Genomic DNA, 17,437 nt, shown 5'->3' on the forward strand with positions numbered 1-17,437 from the left:
GATAAGCATTAGGGTGTGGATTTTCTATGACTTCAAAAGGCCCAATATAGATATCAAAGAATTTTTTGATTTCAGAAGTTAACATTTTTGATTTTTCATGAGATTTGATCAGAACAAGATCCCCAATTTTGAAAGTGGTTAATTTTACCCTATTGTTATGTCTTTTAGTCCTCTTTTCCCCTTGTTTCCTCATAGTTTCCCTGATAATTTCTTCTCTCTCTTGCATAGTTAAAGGTGTACATTTAGGAAATTCAATAAGTTCTGATATAAGATTTGAAGGTCTAATATTAAACATAATCTCATACGGTGAAAATCCTGTGGAACTATGTTGTAGGCTATTCATAATATCTTCAAAATTTCGAATGTGCTCAAACCAAGTTGGATGTTTATGGCTACAATAGGTTCTACAAAGTCTCCCAATTTCCCTCATATATCTTCCTGCAGGATTGATGGATGGAGAATAAACAGATTTAAGTATATGCTTCAATTTTGATCTTTCAATAAACTTTTTCCAAATTTTAGGGGTGAACTGTGAACCATTATCTGAGAATATAGCTTTTGGTTTACCCACCTGTACGAAATAATCTCTTTCAATTTTTATTATAATTTCATGGCTAGTAGCTTTTTTCACTGGATATAGTTTATTCAATTTTGAAAATACATCTACCATAACAAATATGTAACAGTGACCACCTTTACTCTTTGGTAACATTCCATATAAGTCCACTGCGATAAGATCTAAAGGTTTTTCAGGAATAATAATTTGCATCTCTCCACCACATCTTTGATTGCTCACTTTAACTCTCTAACATTTATCACAGGTTGCCAATTCTTTTCTTACCTTCTTTCCAATATTGTAAAAATAAACATTTTGTTGTATCTTTTGAATGCACTTCTGTATCCCACAATGATCAAAACTTTCATGTATGTAAATGATCAGCTTATCAGCATCTGCCTCTGGCCAACACAGTTTCCAATTATCAGAATCTACATCTGTTCTCCGAAATAAAATCCCCTTATGTAATTTGTAAAATGTATCGAGTTTCTCATATCCCTTCTTGCCTAAGCATTCTTTGATTAATTTCCAACTCTGATCAAAATTTTGATTTTTCTAATTTTGTTACACATAGCTCTAATTGTTTTCTCATTTTCCACCCCTTTCAAGTATCTAATTTTAAATTGCTTTTCCTCCTCTTATTCAAAAATCTCCTTTTCTCCCCCAATTGGTAACCTTGAAAGTGAATCAGCTACTACATTCTCAGAACCTTTAATGTGTTTGATTTCAAAGTCAAACTGTTGCAGAAATATTGCCCATCTGGTCAATCTACTGTGGTATAATTTGCACTCTTGTAAGTAACTCAAAGCTTTGTGATCCGAAAATACTATGGTTTTATGTCCAATATGGTAAATTCTAAATTTTGTAAAAGCCCAATGAATTGCCAAAAGTTCCTTCTCTGTGGCTGTATAATTTTTTTCATGCTTGAGTAACTTTCTGCTTGCAAATGCTATGGTACAATGTATCTTAACTCCATTCTCTACTCTTTCTTGAAATACCTCTGCTCCAAGCCCATAATTACTGCTATCAGTGTTCAAACAAAATGGTAAATTAAAATCAGGTCTGTGTAATAAGTGTTGCTTCCTCAACTCTTGCTTAATTTTATCAAACTCTTCCTGACAACTTTTATCCCAAACCCAAACAGTGTTTTTCTTAAGTAACTGACTTAAACATAGTGCATTCAGACTCTGATCACTTATATGTTTTCGGTAATAACCGCATAACCCAAAGAACGACTTTAATTGTTTTTTAGTCTTAGGAATAGGAATTTCTGAAATTGCTTTAATTTTCTCTGGATCTGCCAAAATTCCCTTGTCTGTGACAACATGACCCAAAAATTTTAATTCAGAAACTGCATATTTACATTTCTCTAATTTCAATGTCATCCCCCCTTTTCTATGTTTTTCACAAACTGACTTCAAAATCGAAAAATGTTCCTCTCAATTTTGCCCTGTAACCAAAATGTCATCTACATAAATTATCAGTTTAGACGCAAGTTCTTGCCCCAGTACATGATCCAAAGCTCTTATAAATTCGGAAACAGAAGAATTTAACCTAAATGGCACAACACAATATTGGTAACTCTTACCATTGTACAAGAAAGCAGTATATTTTCTAGAATTAACCGAAAGTGGTACCTGATGAAAACCCGAAGTTAGATCCAAACTTGACATATATTTTATATCTGTAAATTTATAGAGTAACTCATTAATATTTTTGGGATGGTCTGTCTGTCTGAACAAAATTTTGTTTAAGTGTCTAGAGTCCAAAACCAATCTTACTCCACCATCTTTTTTCGAAACTACTATTAGAGGATTAATATATGCACTGATACTCCTTTCTATTATATTACATCCTTCCATCTTTTTCAGCTCTTTCTCAACAGCAGGTCTTTTTGATATTGCAATACTGTATGGTTTTATGAAAAATGGTTCATGAGGTTTTACCTGAAGCTCACACTGATAACCCCTTACCCTACCAGGTATGTCACTGAAATCATCACTGTATTCCCACAGCAGATTTTCTAACTGTTGTTTTTGCTCCCCAGATAAATATTGTGTTTCTGAAATTTTCAAATTTACTAAATCCCTAAATTCAACTTCATGAGTATCAAATGTATGAGTTTCAATAATCTCCAATCTATTTTCTTTTAGTAAATTGATACTGTCAAAATTTCCATTACTCTGATCACCAAGTGTGATCACAAAATTTGTCTGAATGTATTCCCTTTCACTAGTTTCTATCAAAAGTTTTCTTCCAACCCAATCAAATGCTGTATTTACTTTTACTACCCAATTCATACCCAAAAGAAAATCCTCATTAAATTCCTGCATTACAAAACATCCATGTGTGAACAACTTGCCTTCAATTAAAAATGTCACTAAAGCCTGGCTTTTTACCAATTTACTGCTCTTCCCAGTAGCACCTTTTATCTTTACCCCAAAAACTGGCGTTTCAACATAATCTTTCCCCACTTTCAATTTCTTGCATAACCTTTCAGATATTACCGAGACCTCACTTCCTGTATCAATTAAACATTTACCAATCCATGACCCAATTTGAACTTTTATATAAGGACTGCAAAATTGATCACTTTTCTCAGAACCTGTATCCTCATGTAATAAATCACTTTCAAATTCCCCAAACCTATACTTATCAGAATCATATGGTATATCATTACATGTATTATTTGTATTATTTATCACAGTTATAAAATTTGCACAAGATACAAAATTATCATTAGTACTCTTTATTATCTCAAATAGCCAAAAATTTTCATCCAAATCACATTGTATACTATTGAAGTACTATTCCTTCAGTTTTTCAAAAATAAAATATCTCATCTTTTTCGACCACTCAGGACATACAGTTCCACATACATTAATAAGCATCTTTCTAAAGTTCTTGTCAAAAGAAATAGTTTCACTGTTAAACCATACATTCATAAGAAATGTGTGTGTGTACTTAGTATCTGTAAAAGTTTCACTTAGGCTAGAAGTTATACATGTGTCATCATTATTTGTGTAGTCAGATTCTTTACCAACATCATCAAAATTCACACTTTCACCTACATCCAGCTTGTGAGCCTTATTCATCCTGGTAACATCCCTGGGAATTTCTATAATATTCTCACTATTTAATCCATTTTCAACCATGTGTATACCCAATTCCCTATTTAAACTAATGAAATACCTTTCCTCAACATCATCATCAATACCATTACCATCATTATCAACTTTATCATCAACATCATTATCATTACACGTATTCAGGTCATACACATTCAAATTATCCCCAAAAATATTATTTCCCCTTTCTTAAGTTACCAGATCCCTTTCACCAATATTTTCATTCTCACAGCATGCATTATCTCTTTCATTCACACACGTCTCTGAACTACTGCAAATTACATCATCTGACAAAGTGTTGTTCTTTTCTACCCAAGTGTAAAACTCTGTTAAATTAAATGAATCACAATTACTTTTATCTACTGTATGTTCTTGTGTACTGAAAATGTTATCTTTATCATCATTATTTTCCTCTTGAAATTTCTTCAATAAGTAACAACTAATGACCTCATGTAATAGCTTAGGTTTGGAACTGTCATCTTTGGGTTTATGATAGTCACATCCATTGGTCCTTTCATCATGCTCACCTTCTGCCTCAACCTTGCGGACCTTCAAGGGGGCGTCTACTCGTTTTTTATTTCCTGTTCCTGTTTGAACTGCTGTTTGTGGTTCTGCCAATATCTCTGATCAACATTTCTGTTCCCATTCCTATGCCAAACATTACCTGATTGTTGGTAGTTTCTATTGTACTGATCTCTAACAAAATTTCTGTGATTTTGATCCCTAAAGTGTTCTCTATTTTGTTGATTATTACCGCGAAAATCATGTTCTTGTTTTGGATTAAAAATTATGGTCCTTCTTTTGAAAATTGTTATATCCCCTTGAATTTTGACTGACACCATGATAGTTGTTTTGTTCCCTTTTTTGAAAGTTGTCATTTCGCCAATTTTGACCATTACTTTTCTGAGGAAGCCCATTATGTGTTCTTGTTGTTACCCTATCCAACTTGTCAATATTGCTCTACATTACTATCAGGACAATGAACTAAACTCAACTGCATTGCTGATGGCAATCTTCTCTTTAAGGTATCAATTTTGATCAAGTCATCCAAAGGTTTTGTTAAATGAATAAGTTTTTGAAGTTCACTTTTGCAAAATTGTTTCATGCTCCCACCTGATTCTCTATAGTTTCTCCCATTCAAAAATTCACTTTTGATTCTAGTTTGTTTAAGATCATCCCAAAAATTTTCCAGAAATTTTGATTCAAATTCTGAAAAGGTCATCCCCAAAGTTACAATCTGGTTTGCCCAAGTCAAAGCATCCCCCTCCAAGAATTTTTTCACAAATTTAATTTTTATTTCATCTGGTGAGTGAGGTAAAAAACAATCCTTACAATACTGTATAAAATCAACGGGATGTAAGAGTCCATCTACCGAAAAGTGCTTCACTGGAATATTAGATACAAGATTGCATGTGTTGACATTGTGATTTTTGCTTTGAAATTCAATGTCAAAACTTTCAAGTTTTTCGCGAAGTTCTCTGACAGATTTTTTGTTTTCTAAATCATTGCACTCTACTTTTTTTTCTAGAGTAACCAAACGATTGTCAGTTTCTTGTTGTACATTTTTTACTAAAGCTTTTGTGTTCTCATCCAAATTTTTAATTTCCCCTTTTATCTCATTAAAATCAATTAAATTTCTTTCCCTATCTACCAGTAACTCATTTTTTACAGTATTAATTTCACCGCTCAAATTAGCATCAATTTCATTTACTTTTGCTTCCACAGATTCAATTTTTTCCTCAACATTGCCAACTCTGCTGGAAAGATCACACACTTGGGTATTGACTGCTTGGACTTGCAACAAAATGTTATCAATTTTTTCATCCCAGTAAGTCTTATTGTCGTCAACTGATTGTTTAATTTCGTTCGTGAAATTTACAAGAAAACTTTTTAAATCAAATTGATCGGTTCTTTCTGTTTCATTTGACCTGTCCTAATTTTCGAAGTTTATTAAATTACTACTTTCTACTTTATGCTCAATACTCTCGAAAATCTTATAAGTCATTGTGAAGAACAAAAATTTATACACAACAATACAAAACAAGATAAAAATATTGTTTTAGCAAAATACGAGGGTTTCGTGACTTATCTGGAACACTCTTCCACTGTTGCAAAACCACGTTTTCCATCCATGTTATTGTTGACCAAAATCCTTGAAGTGTTTTCTTCTTTCGAAAATTATATTTTTTGCCGAAACATTTCTTCTCAAAACTTTTACTTCCTGATGAACACAAATACTGTAACACACATTCTGAAGAAACTGGTATTAACACACAAAAATTTTATTCCTCGTAGCAATGTTGAAGATCTCGTGAACACAATATCCCGGCTACAGTCCCCAGTTGAAATATTGTTATCCCGGCTGAGCCCCCAGTTGAAATATGGCATCCCGGCTAAGACACAAGTTAAAAATATGGTCACTATTTTTTTATTTACTTAAATTTGCCATATTTCGTGACAGTACCTTTTCCATTAGACGTTTGAAAGACGATATTAGTCTTGGCTTCAGTTGTCTAAGTATGATTCCACAATGCATCTTTGTCAGTTGCAGATTTGACGTGGTTCAACGTGTTTGCCTCATTTTGGTGTTTCAAATATCATTTCTTCAAATGTAGTTTCTTTTTTTTATAGTTAATACAAAAAAATAGTAACATAATTCAAAATTATTTATGACGGCGACCTTCACATTTTTCTTCCGTCAACACACACCAACAGTTAGCTGCCGACTGACTATAGTCAAAGACGACTCCAACGTCAAAGATATTTTACACAACACACAAGCTTCCACTTGTAATCAGTCTCTTTGCTATTCTTCGATACATTTTCTAATAGTAATCAATATGCTTTCACTCTCAAAAACAGAAGTAAATTAACATATAATAAGACAAATTATAATAAATTCTGACGAAAAATATGAGAAAACATTTACAATTCGGTATCGACAAATACGGTAAAAAAATAACATCTCCCAGATCCATTACACTATTTATGTACAAGGTAAGTTCACATTACTCAAAATACAAGCAACCTATAAGGATTACTTTTTTCCTTTAAGTTCTTTACACTACTATCTTTAAAGCAGACCAATGAAAAGATGGTGCTGTCCTAAATTGAGGTACAAAAAATTTTTAAGTGGATTCTGGGGTTTTCTTGGGAAAAGCATTTTATTTTCAAAGTTAAGTCACAAGAGTAGTCTCCTTCTCAGTTAAGCGTGTTTTAAGACAGTATGCAAAATTTCAGCTGTGTCTTTAATAGGTTGTAACCAAAGTGTACCAGAATATCTAACTTTCCGAAAATTCAAGGTAAGTTAAAACTTTTTCTATCAAACTTGCATCCTAGGTCTGTATTCATCTTGTTTCCTGCACTGGTTTTCTTCTCTTCTCTTTTTCACACTTCTTCCTCTTATTCTTGCTTCTCTGGTGTCTTGTAACACATAATTTTCTGCTTCAAAGAGTCTCCTTTGGTCATTGGCTATTAGAGCTTTCTACCAGGCATTCCCATCAGTTCCATAACATTAAGCCTTGACACTGCACCGTCATTGAAACATAGAAAATCATTTAGCACACACATTTTTAAAGTATTCAGTCCTAATATAACAGTTTTTGGTATTTGTTCCCATATACAACTGATGAAACTTTCATTTGGATTTTGATTCCCACCATCTAAACACTTATCTAATAATCTTGTGTCACTATGATCCCTTTATATAGCTTTTATAACCTCCATAATAGCAAATGGCAAAGAATGTTTATGCCTGTATGTCTCACTTTGAGTAACAGCCATCTGGTGGCCACACCATGAATCACTGCCAGGTGGGCAGAGTGCATGACATGGGTTGTTGTCTCTGGAGGATCTATGAAAGAAGGTAGCCCATACTGTCTTTTTCATTCCATCAAAATTATTTTTATATTGTCTTATGGCTTGTCCATAATAATACTGCAGCCTGTCCATTTCTTCGTCTGTAAGCTGACCACATCCACTAATATACTTACCATCAGCTAGTTTCTTTCCCTTCAAATTCCTCTTCAAGTTCCTTGGTCTTGTACCTGATCTTTCCTGGACATGTCCAACACATTCAATTTTTTCATTTTGTGTGTCAGTGTAAGGTTTGTTTTCACAAACGTCTTGGCATTGTTTTCAGTCTCCCACTCCTAGGTAATATGTATACATCGCACCATATTCCTCCAATGACCCGTCAAATATCTTGACAACACATTTAGATTCCATCCTTCCACCGTAATCACTAAAAGTAATCAAACATTTATGATTTACAGTTCCAGTACTACAGCCTTGACAGTACTTGGTAATACACTCCACAGCAATGACTGCAATTGTCCAAGTAGGTAGCTGTCACTACCTCTTTGTTGACAGGATGCATCGAGGACTGCAGACATGCATGTATTGCTGTCATTCATGTCTACACTTTCCTGACAGCATTTTTCACAATATCCTTTGGTACTTCTTCTAAAGTCTGTAGAATAATTTTACTGTATCAGACCTTTTAAGGGGAGGTAAGTCCAGAACCGTAAATTCAAAGAAAATTTATGCATTTCTGTATCCTGTGATTATATGCATCATAGCATAAGAAAGTTTAACATTTGTGCTATACACTCTTTATTTAGTTACACCAAAAGTATAACCAAATGCACTTACATCGCAAAAATTACAAACAATACTTAATTTTGATGCACAATCTCTTCTAGCAGGTATCTTCTCAACTACCTTCACATTACTATTGCCAAATCCCTCACATAACAAAGCGTAATTTATTAGTTGAGACAGAGCAGAGAGTTCAACAGTAACACAACCTGAATCAATAGTTGGTGTCTCTATATTATCAGCACTAATACTGTGAAGCCCATAGTCCAAATATTTCAGTTTTAGGATCGAAGCACTTGGAGTAGTTGAAACTGATTCAAGTGTTGTATGACGCTGTATTCCAGTATTAGCAGAGTTAACGCGTTTGGTGAACCGATTTCCATAAAATTTATGTTGTTTAAGCCGAACTTCTTAATTCTTTGCATTGCTTTCAAGTGGAATAAGACACTCATGCACACAATAAGAATCTCACACACACAATTACATCGCTGTAAACAAAATATTCTCGCCAAAGCAACAGCAAACAATGATTACACTCTCCGTATAAACAAAAGATACGCAACTGTAAAGCTTTCACAGGTGAGCCAACTTAAGGGACAAAAAAGTCATAAGAACGAAACAAATGAGAGCAAAACTATAATTTCAACAGAGCTGCCATGGAGACGTCGTGGTGCGTGCAGCCACTTTTAAATTCCTCGTGGTCCATTTTCTTGAAAGTAACCTTTTTCTCGTTCAGAAAACTATAGAGAATTTTTTAAGACAAAAATTAAAAAATGTTTTTTTTGACAGTTTTCACATGCAAGTTCGCATAAGATGTGGTCAGTTTCTGTGAATTTGTGATTAGTTTATATTTAATGAATTAAGGATCAATAGATAAAATAGCACACCTTCAGGAACTCACAAAGTAGAAAAAGTGGGAAAATGCGATACATAATCGTAACTCATGTATGTAACCCGGCTTGTCAGCAAATGACCCACAATATTCTTGAAATGTGGGATGAGTGTATGTATTTTTGTAATTGTTTGTAACTTATGTACATCGAAGTCTGCTACTTAAAGGGTGAATCCGTATAGACGGAGTGCACGAGGTGACTGAACGGGCATGCAGTTCTCCTTCCACCCTTCCCCTTTGGGTGCATGGTTGCCGACCTTGTGCAGTACAGTGACTTTTCACACCGCACCATTCTGTGACAGGGCTCACTGACGTCACACAGTAAAAATTACGTGAGAGGACACTGCTGTTCTACCCCTCACCTTTACTGACTGATCTTGCTGTATTTCGCAATATGATGATATACGTTTCCTGCCACAGTGTCCACCAAGAACACAGTGAGGCTGGTAAAAAGTCTTCATCCGGTGCTAGATGACTGTAGTGAGCCCCTGCTACACTCTACCTGTACATGCACAGCAGGCATAAAGATTATGCGGATATAGCACTGCGTCTCATAAGAGATTGTTGTGGGTCTGCCTACCACTGAAGCCTTTTTGTGACATATCATGGCATCTCTTACAAAGAAAAATTTCACCACAGATCTGGAAGCAAGGTACAATCTCAGAACACTTTATATCAATCATACCTATGGAAGTACATGCAGTCTTTACATGTTCACTGATAGTCTCTGTGAGCAGCTTCCTCATTGGTCAAGATCTTGCTAACAGGGAGACGAAAAGACACTACAATGATCACTGATTGCTCACACAGCTGGTACAGTCATTAACGTGCGATAATTTTCCAATGTGGACCTAGCGCAGTACGTCAATGCATTCCCCACGCACAATGAAGGGGAAAGCTGATTTTCAACTGACGGACGATATAGCCTACTTCAAAGAGACATCTTGAGAACATTAGGAGACGCAGAAATGATCGCGGTTGGTGCAGAACGAACTGCCCATTAGCAGAATAAACTGTGACAGTAGCCTTGTGTACTATGAATCCACATCATCTCTTCCCCTTACAAAAGTTCTGATAGAACGATCATAGCTCCAAGTGTGTGAACTGTAGTGTGTGCAGATGTTACTGCTATGTCAGGATTCAGTGGCTGCGTGTTCTGTATTGTGATGGTTTCAGTTTTGTATTAATTTTTTCCGATTTATAAAAAAAGAGAGACTGACAATATTTCATTTTGTGTTTACTGAGAGTATGAAATTTTCTGTTATGATTACAAACTCTGTTTACGTGAATGACTTTTCTGTCCAACAATTTCTGTAAGTGTTACTTCTGGAAACGTTAAAAGTTCATTTGCATTACATTCTAATAAGTTTGGGGCTAGTTAGATGGAGTGTTCAGGGTTTTGGCATCTGTCAGGAACATTGTAACTGACATATAACAGAGATGACCTCTAGATAATCATGAATTGACCAATTGATTATGCACATTCTCAGATGATTTACTGTCAGATCATTGGATAATGTACACATTTGTGTTCCCTGGCAGTCAAATACCTGTGTGAACATTCATCTCTCTATTACTGCATCTGTATCACTAGACAGCTTTTCAGTTTTCCTAGTACGCTTTCACGAACAAGAGCTGTGATTTTCTTTCACAACTTAAATATGTGGCACATCAAAAATCGTTTATGTATTTTGATATTTAGTAATTATCCATTGGCAGTTTGCCACCTCTAAGTTTTTACTCTCAAAGTATTATACAGGGTGGTCAGAAACATTTTGAAAAGCTTGTGAGGGTGTTCCAGGTTAGGTTGTGCTGAGAAACAGTTGTGGAACTGTAAATTCGATAAGTTGGGCCATTTCCGAGTTAACTAGCATTGAAGTTAGCCAATAAGCCATTGCCTATACAAATTCAAGTGCCCCTCCAGAGGTGGTGTCGCTGTAAGTGTCCTTCATTTGGTTTCCTAACAAAGGAGAGAAGAGCGATACAAAAATTGGACATGGTGTGGTAGTAGCGATCGAACCCAAGCCAGAGGATGAGAAATCTCCTGCGCTATCATCTACGCTATGAGAACAACTGACACTAATTGTACCTGGTGGGCCGCTTGAATTCCTGTTTACAACTGCCTGATTAGGTAGCTAACTCAACCGCTAATTAACTCGGAAACTTATCGAACTTTTTCATTACAATTATTTCTCATCATAATTTACCATGCATTAGTCTTACAAGCTTCTCAAACTGTTTATGACCACCCTGCACATTTTTTCTTTCCATATCAATAACGATGGGCGAATAATATGTGTATATGTATGTTAGTGAAAAGGGAGATATTTTTTTTTTTACATATTCTTGTAAATAGTCTGCCAGCCAATGTTTGTGATATGTACTGTATTAAATTTTGTTAACGAGAAGAGACATGTTAACCTCTCATGGATATTTCATTCTTCACATCAATTTATTTGCTACAGTTTTTCTTTATGTTATGTAATTCTATGTGTTATCAAGAAATACAATATTTTTATAATTATTATTTTCTGATGATCTAAGTATCAAATAATTTTGTTCCCAAACATATGCATTGCTCATGATTTAAAGAATCAGTTGTATGCTTCGTTAGAACCTCTTCATTAACATTGCATCTTAGAGAAAAGGTGGGAGACTAGCCTCAGAATGCAACGCTACTCCCAACTCGTTTCGTTTTGTGGGGGAGAAAGTGATGGAAGGGATCTGCTGGACAACTTAGCACTTTCGTGTAATTTGTCCTATTATTTACCTGATTCAATCCTTATGGATACCTGTTAGAGACTGTAGCAGCTAGCCTTCAGGATGTCGAAGAATCTAGTTTCTTTATTTCTGCCTCCATACGAAGAGTACCAACATTTTTCCAATATCCTAATCCTGTTTGTGAAACTGAATGCCTGATAAATTTTAGTGGAATGCGTTTAATGCTGGTAAAGGCAATTACTTTGACTTCTAGAATAGGTTTGCCGGTCTTTGGCATGTAGCGAATAGACACAGAAGTTTAACGGCCCCATGAGAGCTTGTTGCTTTGCTCACGTGTATCCTGTTAAGTTGGCAAGGGTGCACAGAGAAACCTCCACACCCCTTCACCACTTCTTCATGTGGGTGATTATCAGGAGACCACTGGTCAGCGCTCTTCTTCCAGATGCGAGGCAAGGCAGTTTTTGTTTGACCTTCACTCTGCATTGGCACGTCAACGGTTTGTTTGAGTTAATAATCTGATTAACAATTTCTTTTTCAGCGTTAGGATGGTAGTAGCGACTTTCGTATCAATTTAAGTACAGTTCTGTGTTTAGGTGATTACCAGACTTTCTGAGGGATCTGCTTGGTGTGTAGGTCAAGTTCCTACTGTGTGTTCCTATAGTACAAAGGAAACATTTCTTTGTTTAATGAGATTAAAAGTAACTTGCTCTGAGGAATCTTAAGGACAGTAAATGCACTTAGTGTGAGTTTGAAATTCATAATATATCCGCAGAGTGGGGAACTTATAAGACTGTACTTTTGTGTCGATCTCATGTTTCCTTGAAAAATGTTAGAGATTAATCTGTGTACTTCATCTTTCTTCTGTTGTGTGAGCATATTTCCATTTTTAACGGATTTAGAGCTTAAACACTTAGTTTCTCCGTTTGATAGTTCTCTGATGTCTTCCCAAATGTCCAGCCAAGTGTATGTAGGCCCCTATAGATCTCTAATTCCTGTGTTTATTTAATAACTGTAGACATGGTAAATTTTTCTTCAGTGTCGATAAGTGAAACTACCCTTGTGTTTTTTCAGTTTGGTCATGTGTATTTTCATTTCAATGAGAATCCAATGAGCTACCATTTGTAATGATAAATTAATAGAATTTTATTTATAGTATGGATTTTCGTGTTAATGAAATCTTTGCAACTTGGCGCCATCTGGAAATGTAGTTCGGTCCGTCTACCAAGAATACGGTAGTTTTCCCCTAATTTTGATCTATAAAATGAATGGTTCCTACATAATTCTTTTCTTGAATGTCCGTTTGTATGACTACTTTCCTTCTGCACACTGGTGTTATACGTTACTTATTGCCTAGTCGAAACTCCCTGATTTAATGTGACACTCCGATTAATTGCTCTAAGTGAGATGTGCAAGGACCGAACGGTGCTCAAAAATAGACTACTGTGTTCCGCTTTGGGTCCAACATGAAATATGCGACACCTCTGCTTTGTGTTTATTGCTTAAGAAAGCTTGTGTGAAATTTCTTGGAAATCTGTCAATCTCTTTCACAAGCCCTCACCACACCCCCTTTAACTTACTGATTTTAACCGGTAATTGGATAGTCACGGCCATAAGGAAGTATTTTATGACTTCTATATGTGTAATTCGTTATCCGCTGCCGTCTTTAAATTCATTAAACACTAATCTTATGAATTATACGGTTCTGAGCACTATGGGACTTAACATCTGTGGTCATCAGTCCCCTAGAACTTAGAATTACTTAAACCTAACTAACCTAAGGACATCACACACATCCATGGCCGAGGCAGGATTCGAACCTGCGACCGTAGCGGTCACGCAGTTCCAGACTGTAATGCCTAGAACCGCACGGCCACACCGGCCGGCAATCTTATTAACTGTCTCATTTTGCGTCAGTAGTGAGCTTGCATTTGAGCCACCATAGTAGAGCTGTCTGACACATTGCTCCCAGTCAGTACACTGCTTGGACTCAGCTGACCCTACCAGGTCACATAATTTTATTCACAGTAGGTACACCTTATTTTTCATGGAAATGGAATGAGCTTATGGCATCGTTAGCCGGGAGGCCCCATGCGGAAAGTTCGGCCGCCAATTGCAAGTCTTATTTCAGTCGACGCCATATTGGGTGACTTGCGCGCCGGTGATGAGGATGAAATGATGATGTGGACAACACAACACCCAGCCCCGAGCGGAGAAAATCTCCAACCCAGCCGGGAATCGAACTCAGGCCCTCTTGAATGGGAGGCGAGCACGTTACCACCCAGCGAAGCAGGCATACTTTATTCTTGACGCCTTACAAGGAGAGCATAAATGATTAATAAACGGGAATGTTTTATTTCCCAGACCCTGCGCAGGTAGAAGTAATGATAAACAGAACAGGCATTCCATATTTATTGTACTTTGCCACGATAGTTCTCTCTTGACACAAAAGGCTATAATCAATAGAAACGTTTTATTTAGCTATCGCTGTATCATAGTTCACAAATACAGTTAATAAGTACATTAACAGACAATTTTGATGCATACAAATATACAAAGTTCAATAAATAACCGCAATAACTATACTAGAATTTTAAATAATAAATGACACGTCTTGAGAAATGCACGTATAGGAACCTGTGTGCCAACATACCAAACAAAAAGTCTAGGTACTAATGTACCCAATTACTTATTTTAAATTAAATTATATCTACGATTGTAGATTACATATTGCACTTCTCCTTGCCTTATATGCTAGCTGAGTTACGGGTTTTCAACTGTTGCTACTGAATGGCGAAAACTCTCTTTAAGAATGATATTTGACACGTATACTCATATTTCAACAATCTACAATTTTACCTACAAGCGAGATCAGAAACGTGCAGCCTATACCGCGCATGCGCATCCTGCGATCTGTCGTGAACGCTCAGGCTGCGTGTGGTTGACACTGGCGAATCACTGGCTTCCGATTTATGGAGTCCAAACTCTCGAACAGAAAATGTTTCGGCTGGGACAGAAGGCCACTAGCTCATCTGCAAGTATGTAAGGTTTTCCCATTACACACTGTTGAGAAAGTGAAATTAATTATCTTTTCTCTTCCGTTACCCTCATACTTATAGTACGAAGATGAAATGAGTTTTACGGTGTCTCATCTTTGGTAGCCCTTGAGGAGATACTGCAACTGAACAGATCGGACAGGAATTTCTGGATCCCGCATTTCTGCCATTTCACTCACATTTCCAGACTAATTCCTCATATAAAATTTGAGATGCCAAATGGAAAAAGATAGTAAAGAACTGCACATTCATGCACACTTAAATCAGGTCTCTACATATACCAGTAAATGACACCGAACAATGTATGAAGTTAATGGACCAGTATAATGAAAATCTCTTGCGAAAGAACTCTTGCTCATAGCTCTGATATGTTGAATTTATTCACATTAAATCAGTTTGCGTTACTGTGCTGATAAAACATGTGTCTGTTTTGTTGTAGCATAGATGATATAAATTGCATCCTTTCCATACTTCAAGGGGGTTTCTAAGCCTTGACACCACTGAGCATCAAGGTATCCTCTCTTAATGTTTTGTTGGCTTTCCGTCCCCAACACCTTTACCTCATTTCCCTTCCATGAAAATTAAGATTTAATATTTTAGCTTTGATTTCAGTAAACTGAGGTACTTATCTAGCACATACAACCAGTAGTTAGTGGCTTGCTTCTTCTTTAGATGTTATGTATTAAAGTTTATTTGTAGCTAACAGCAATTATTTATCTACAAAAATTGGTTGTGTTTAGTAGTTTAACGTTTACATCACATTCTGTGAACTGCTTATATGTTTCAGGTGCATGAAACAACTGTTCCCATCAACTAGTTTCCATTTACAATTTACAATAGAGTTAATCATTTCTTTAGTTATCAATAACAAATGTTGTAAGCAAGAGAAACCACTTCCTATCTCCTGAGATATTGCCATTGTGTATGATTGTACCTGTTGAAGTATTTATAGTTTCATATTAGGAAACAATTTCCATAATATGTACAAAACTAAAGTCTGATACATTCTTTTAGTTCTCTATGTCAATAATTTCTAAGGCTAAATTAAACAAATTTTTCGACAGTACTTGTATGTATAACTGTCATAGTCAGTTTCTTTACAACCTCTCACTGCCTTCCTAGGAGAAATACTTCTCAATCAGTCATCTTTCCAACACTAATGAGAAATCAGCTTTCAAGGCTGTTTCAAAAGTTGAGTACTTGACTATTTGGTAATAATACAGTATTTATGAATTTGAGGAAAACTTAACTCCAGGGATATAAAGTACAGTGATAGAATAACCAGCGAATTAACAGACTGTTTGTGTTCTTAATGGACAGCCTTACAAAACAGTTACAGGACTCAGCACATTATTATATGAATCCATATATGAAACACATGGAAAATCAACAAGTGTGCCAATCCTGGAGCGATAGCAAGGGTACTCACAACTAGAACGTTACGTGTTTGTATCTTGTTCAAAGCAGGTTGTATCGATAGGCTGAATGATAAAAATATTTTAGAATATCTTCTTCAAGAAAATTAATATACTATTGAACTCTATAACTCCCAGCTCTCAATGTTTAATGTATTGCATAGCTGCAGTAAAAATACTTTTATGAGTAGATCTTGTCCTTGACCAGCATGTTGTACACTCTTTATAGTCAGTTATCATGTGTCTCTCTCTCTCTCTCTCTCCTCATTTCCCTCTTGACACACCACCACACAGACACATTACAAAGAAATATTCTGTTCCTTTTTACATCCTCTTTTAACAACGTAGCAGCAATTGTTACAGCCATATGACAGCTTACTTGTATGCAGGCAGGTACATTTCAGTCCATATTTTTACAGTTTACAGCTACAAATTTCTTAATATAATTATTGATTTTTAATTTACAGAAAAGACAGCGTTTTGTTACAGCAGTGATACGAGTAAAACTTTACAAATGAAGGACTACACAGAAAGAGAGTTCAAAACTGAATGTGTGCTTTGATTTAGAAGAATTTATTATGTTTAGCATCAGTATGTAAACTTTTAAATGTATGATAAAGTTATCATATAAACTCATTTAATTTGAATGAGTTTATTGACAATAAAATATTCAGTTCCCGTCTTAGTGCCAAAATTTTCAGTACTTAAATAGAAGTATGTAATGTGACTTGCAGTTAAAGAAATCAGCAGAAAACACACTCAAATCATAGATTCTGAAAGTTACAATGGCACTTTAGCTACATTTGTATCATCGGTGAACGAACTTCCCTACACAGTTCGTTTTTTCAGAAGTACCAAATTTGTGTTGTTGTATTTTTTAATGTCTAGAGGTGCTGATGGTTCATTCTTCTTAGTCTGAGTGTGCCACACCAGTACCTAAAACAACGTAAAGAAATTATCACAAAGTGCTTGCTTGAACCAGCAATATCTTTAAGAATTTATCTCTGCAATCATCAACTGTCTGAGAAACTGTGAACAATAATCTAGCACATTACAATAATATGAGAGTATAT

At 35.6% G+C, this 17,437-nt stretch overlaps 1 protein-coding gene across 1 annotated transcript in view; it reads right to left on the reverse strand.

Annotated features, from left to right (window-relative positions):
• Nucleotides 1-16,901: 16,901 nt before the first annotated feature.
• The window catches only part of LOC124593968 (galactosylgalactosylxylosylprotein 3-beta-glucuronosyltransferase P-like), a 182,871-nt gene continuing 182,335 nt past the window's right edge, over nucleotides 16,902-17,437 (reverse strand). The window contains exon 6 of the mRNA XM_047132317.1: nucleotides 16,902-17,300. Coding sequence (XP_046988273.1) covers nucleotides 17,193-17,300 — 108 coding nt within the window. The 3' untranslated portion in view covers nucleotides 16,902-17,192. The remainder of the gene's footprint in view (nucleotides 17,301-17,437) is intronic.

This window comes from Schistocerca americana, chromosome 2, assembly GCF_021461395.2.
Source record: "Schistocerca americana isolate TAMUIC-IGC-003095 chromosome 2, iqSchAmer2.1, whole genome shotgun sequence".
Lineage (NCBI taxonomy): Eukaryota > Metazoa > Arthropoda > Insecta > Orthoptera > Acrididae > Schistocerca > Schistocerca americana.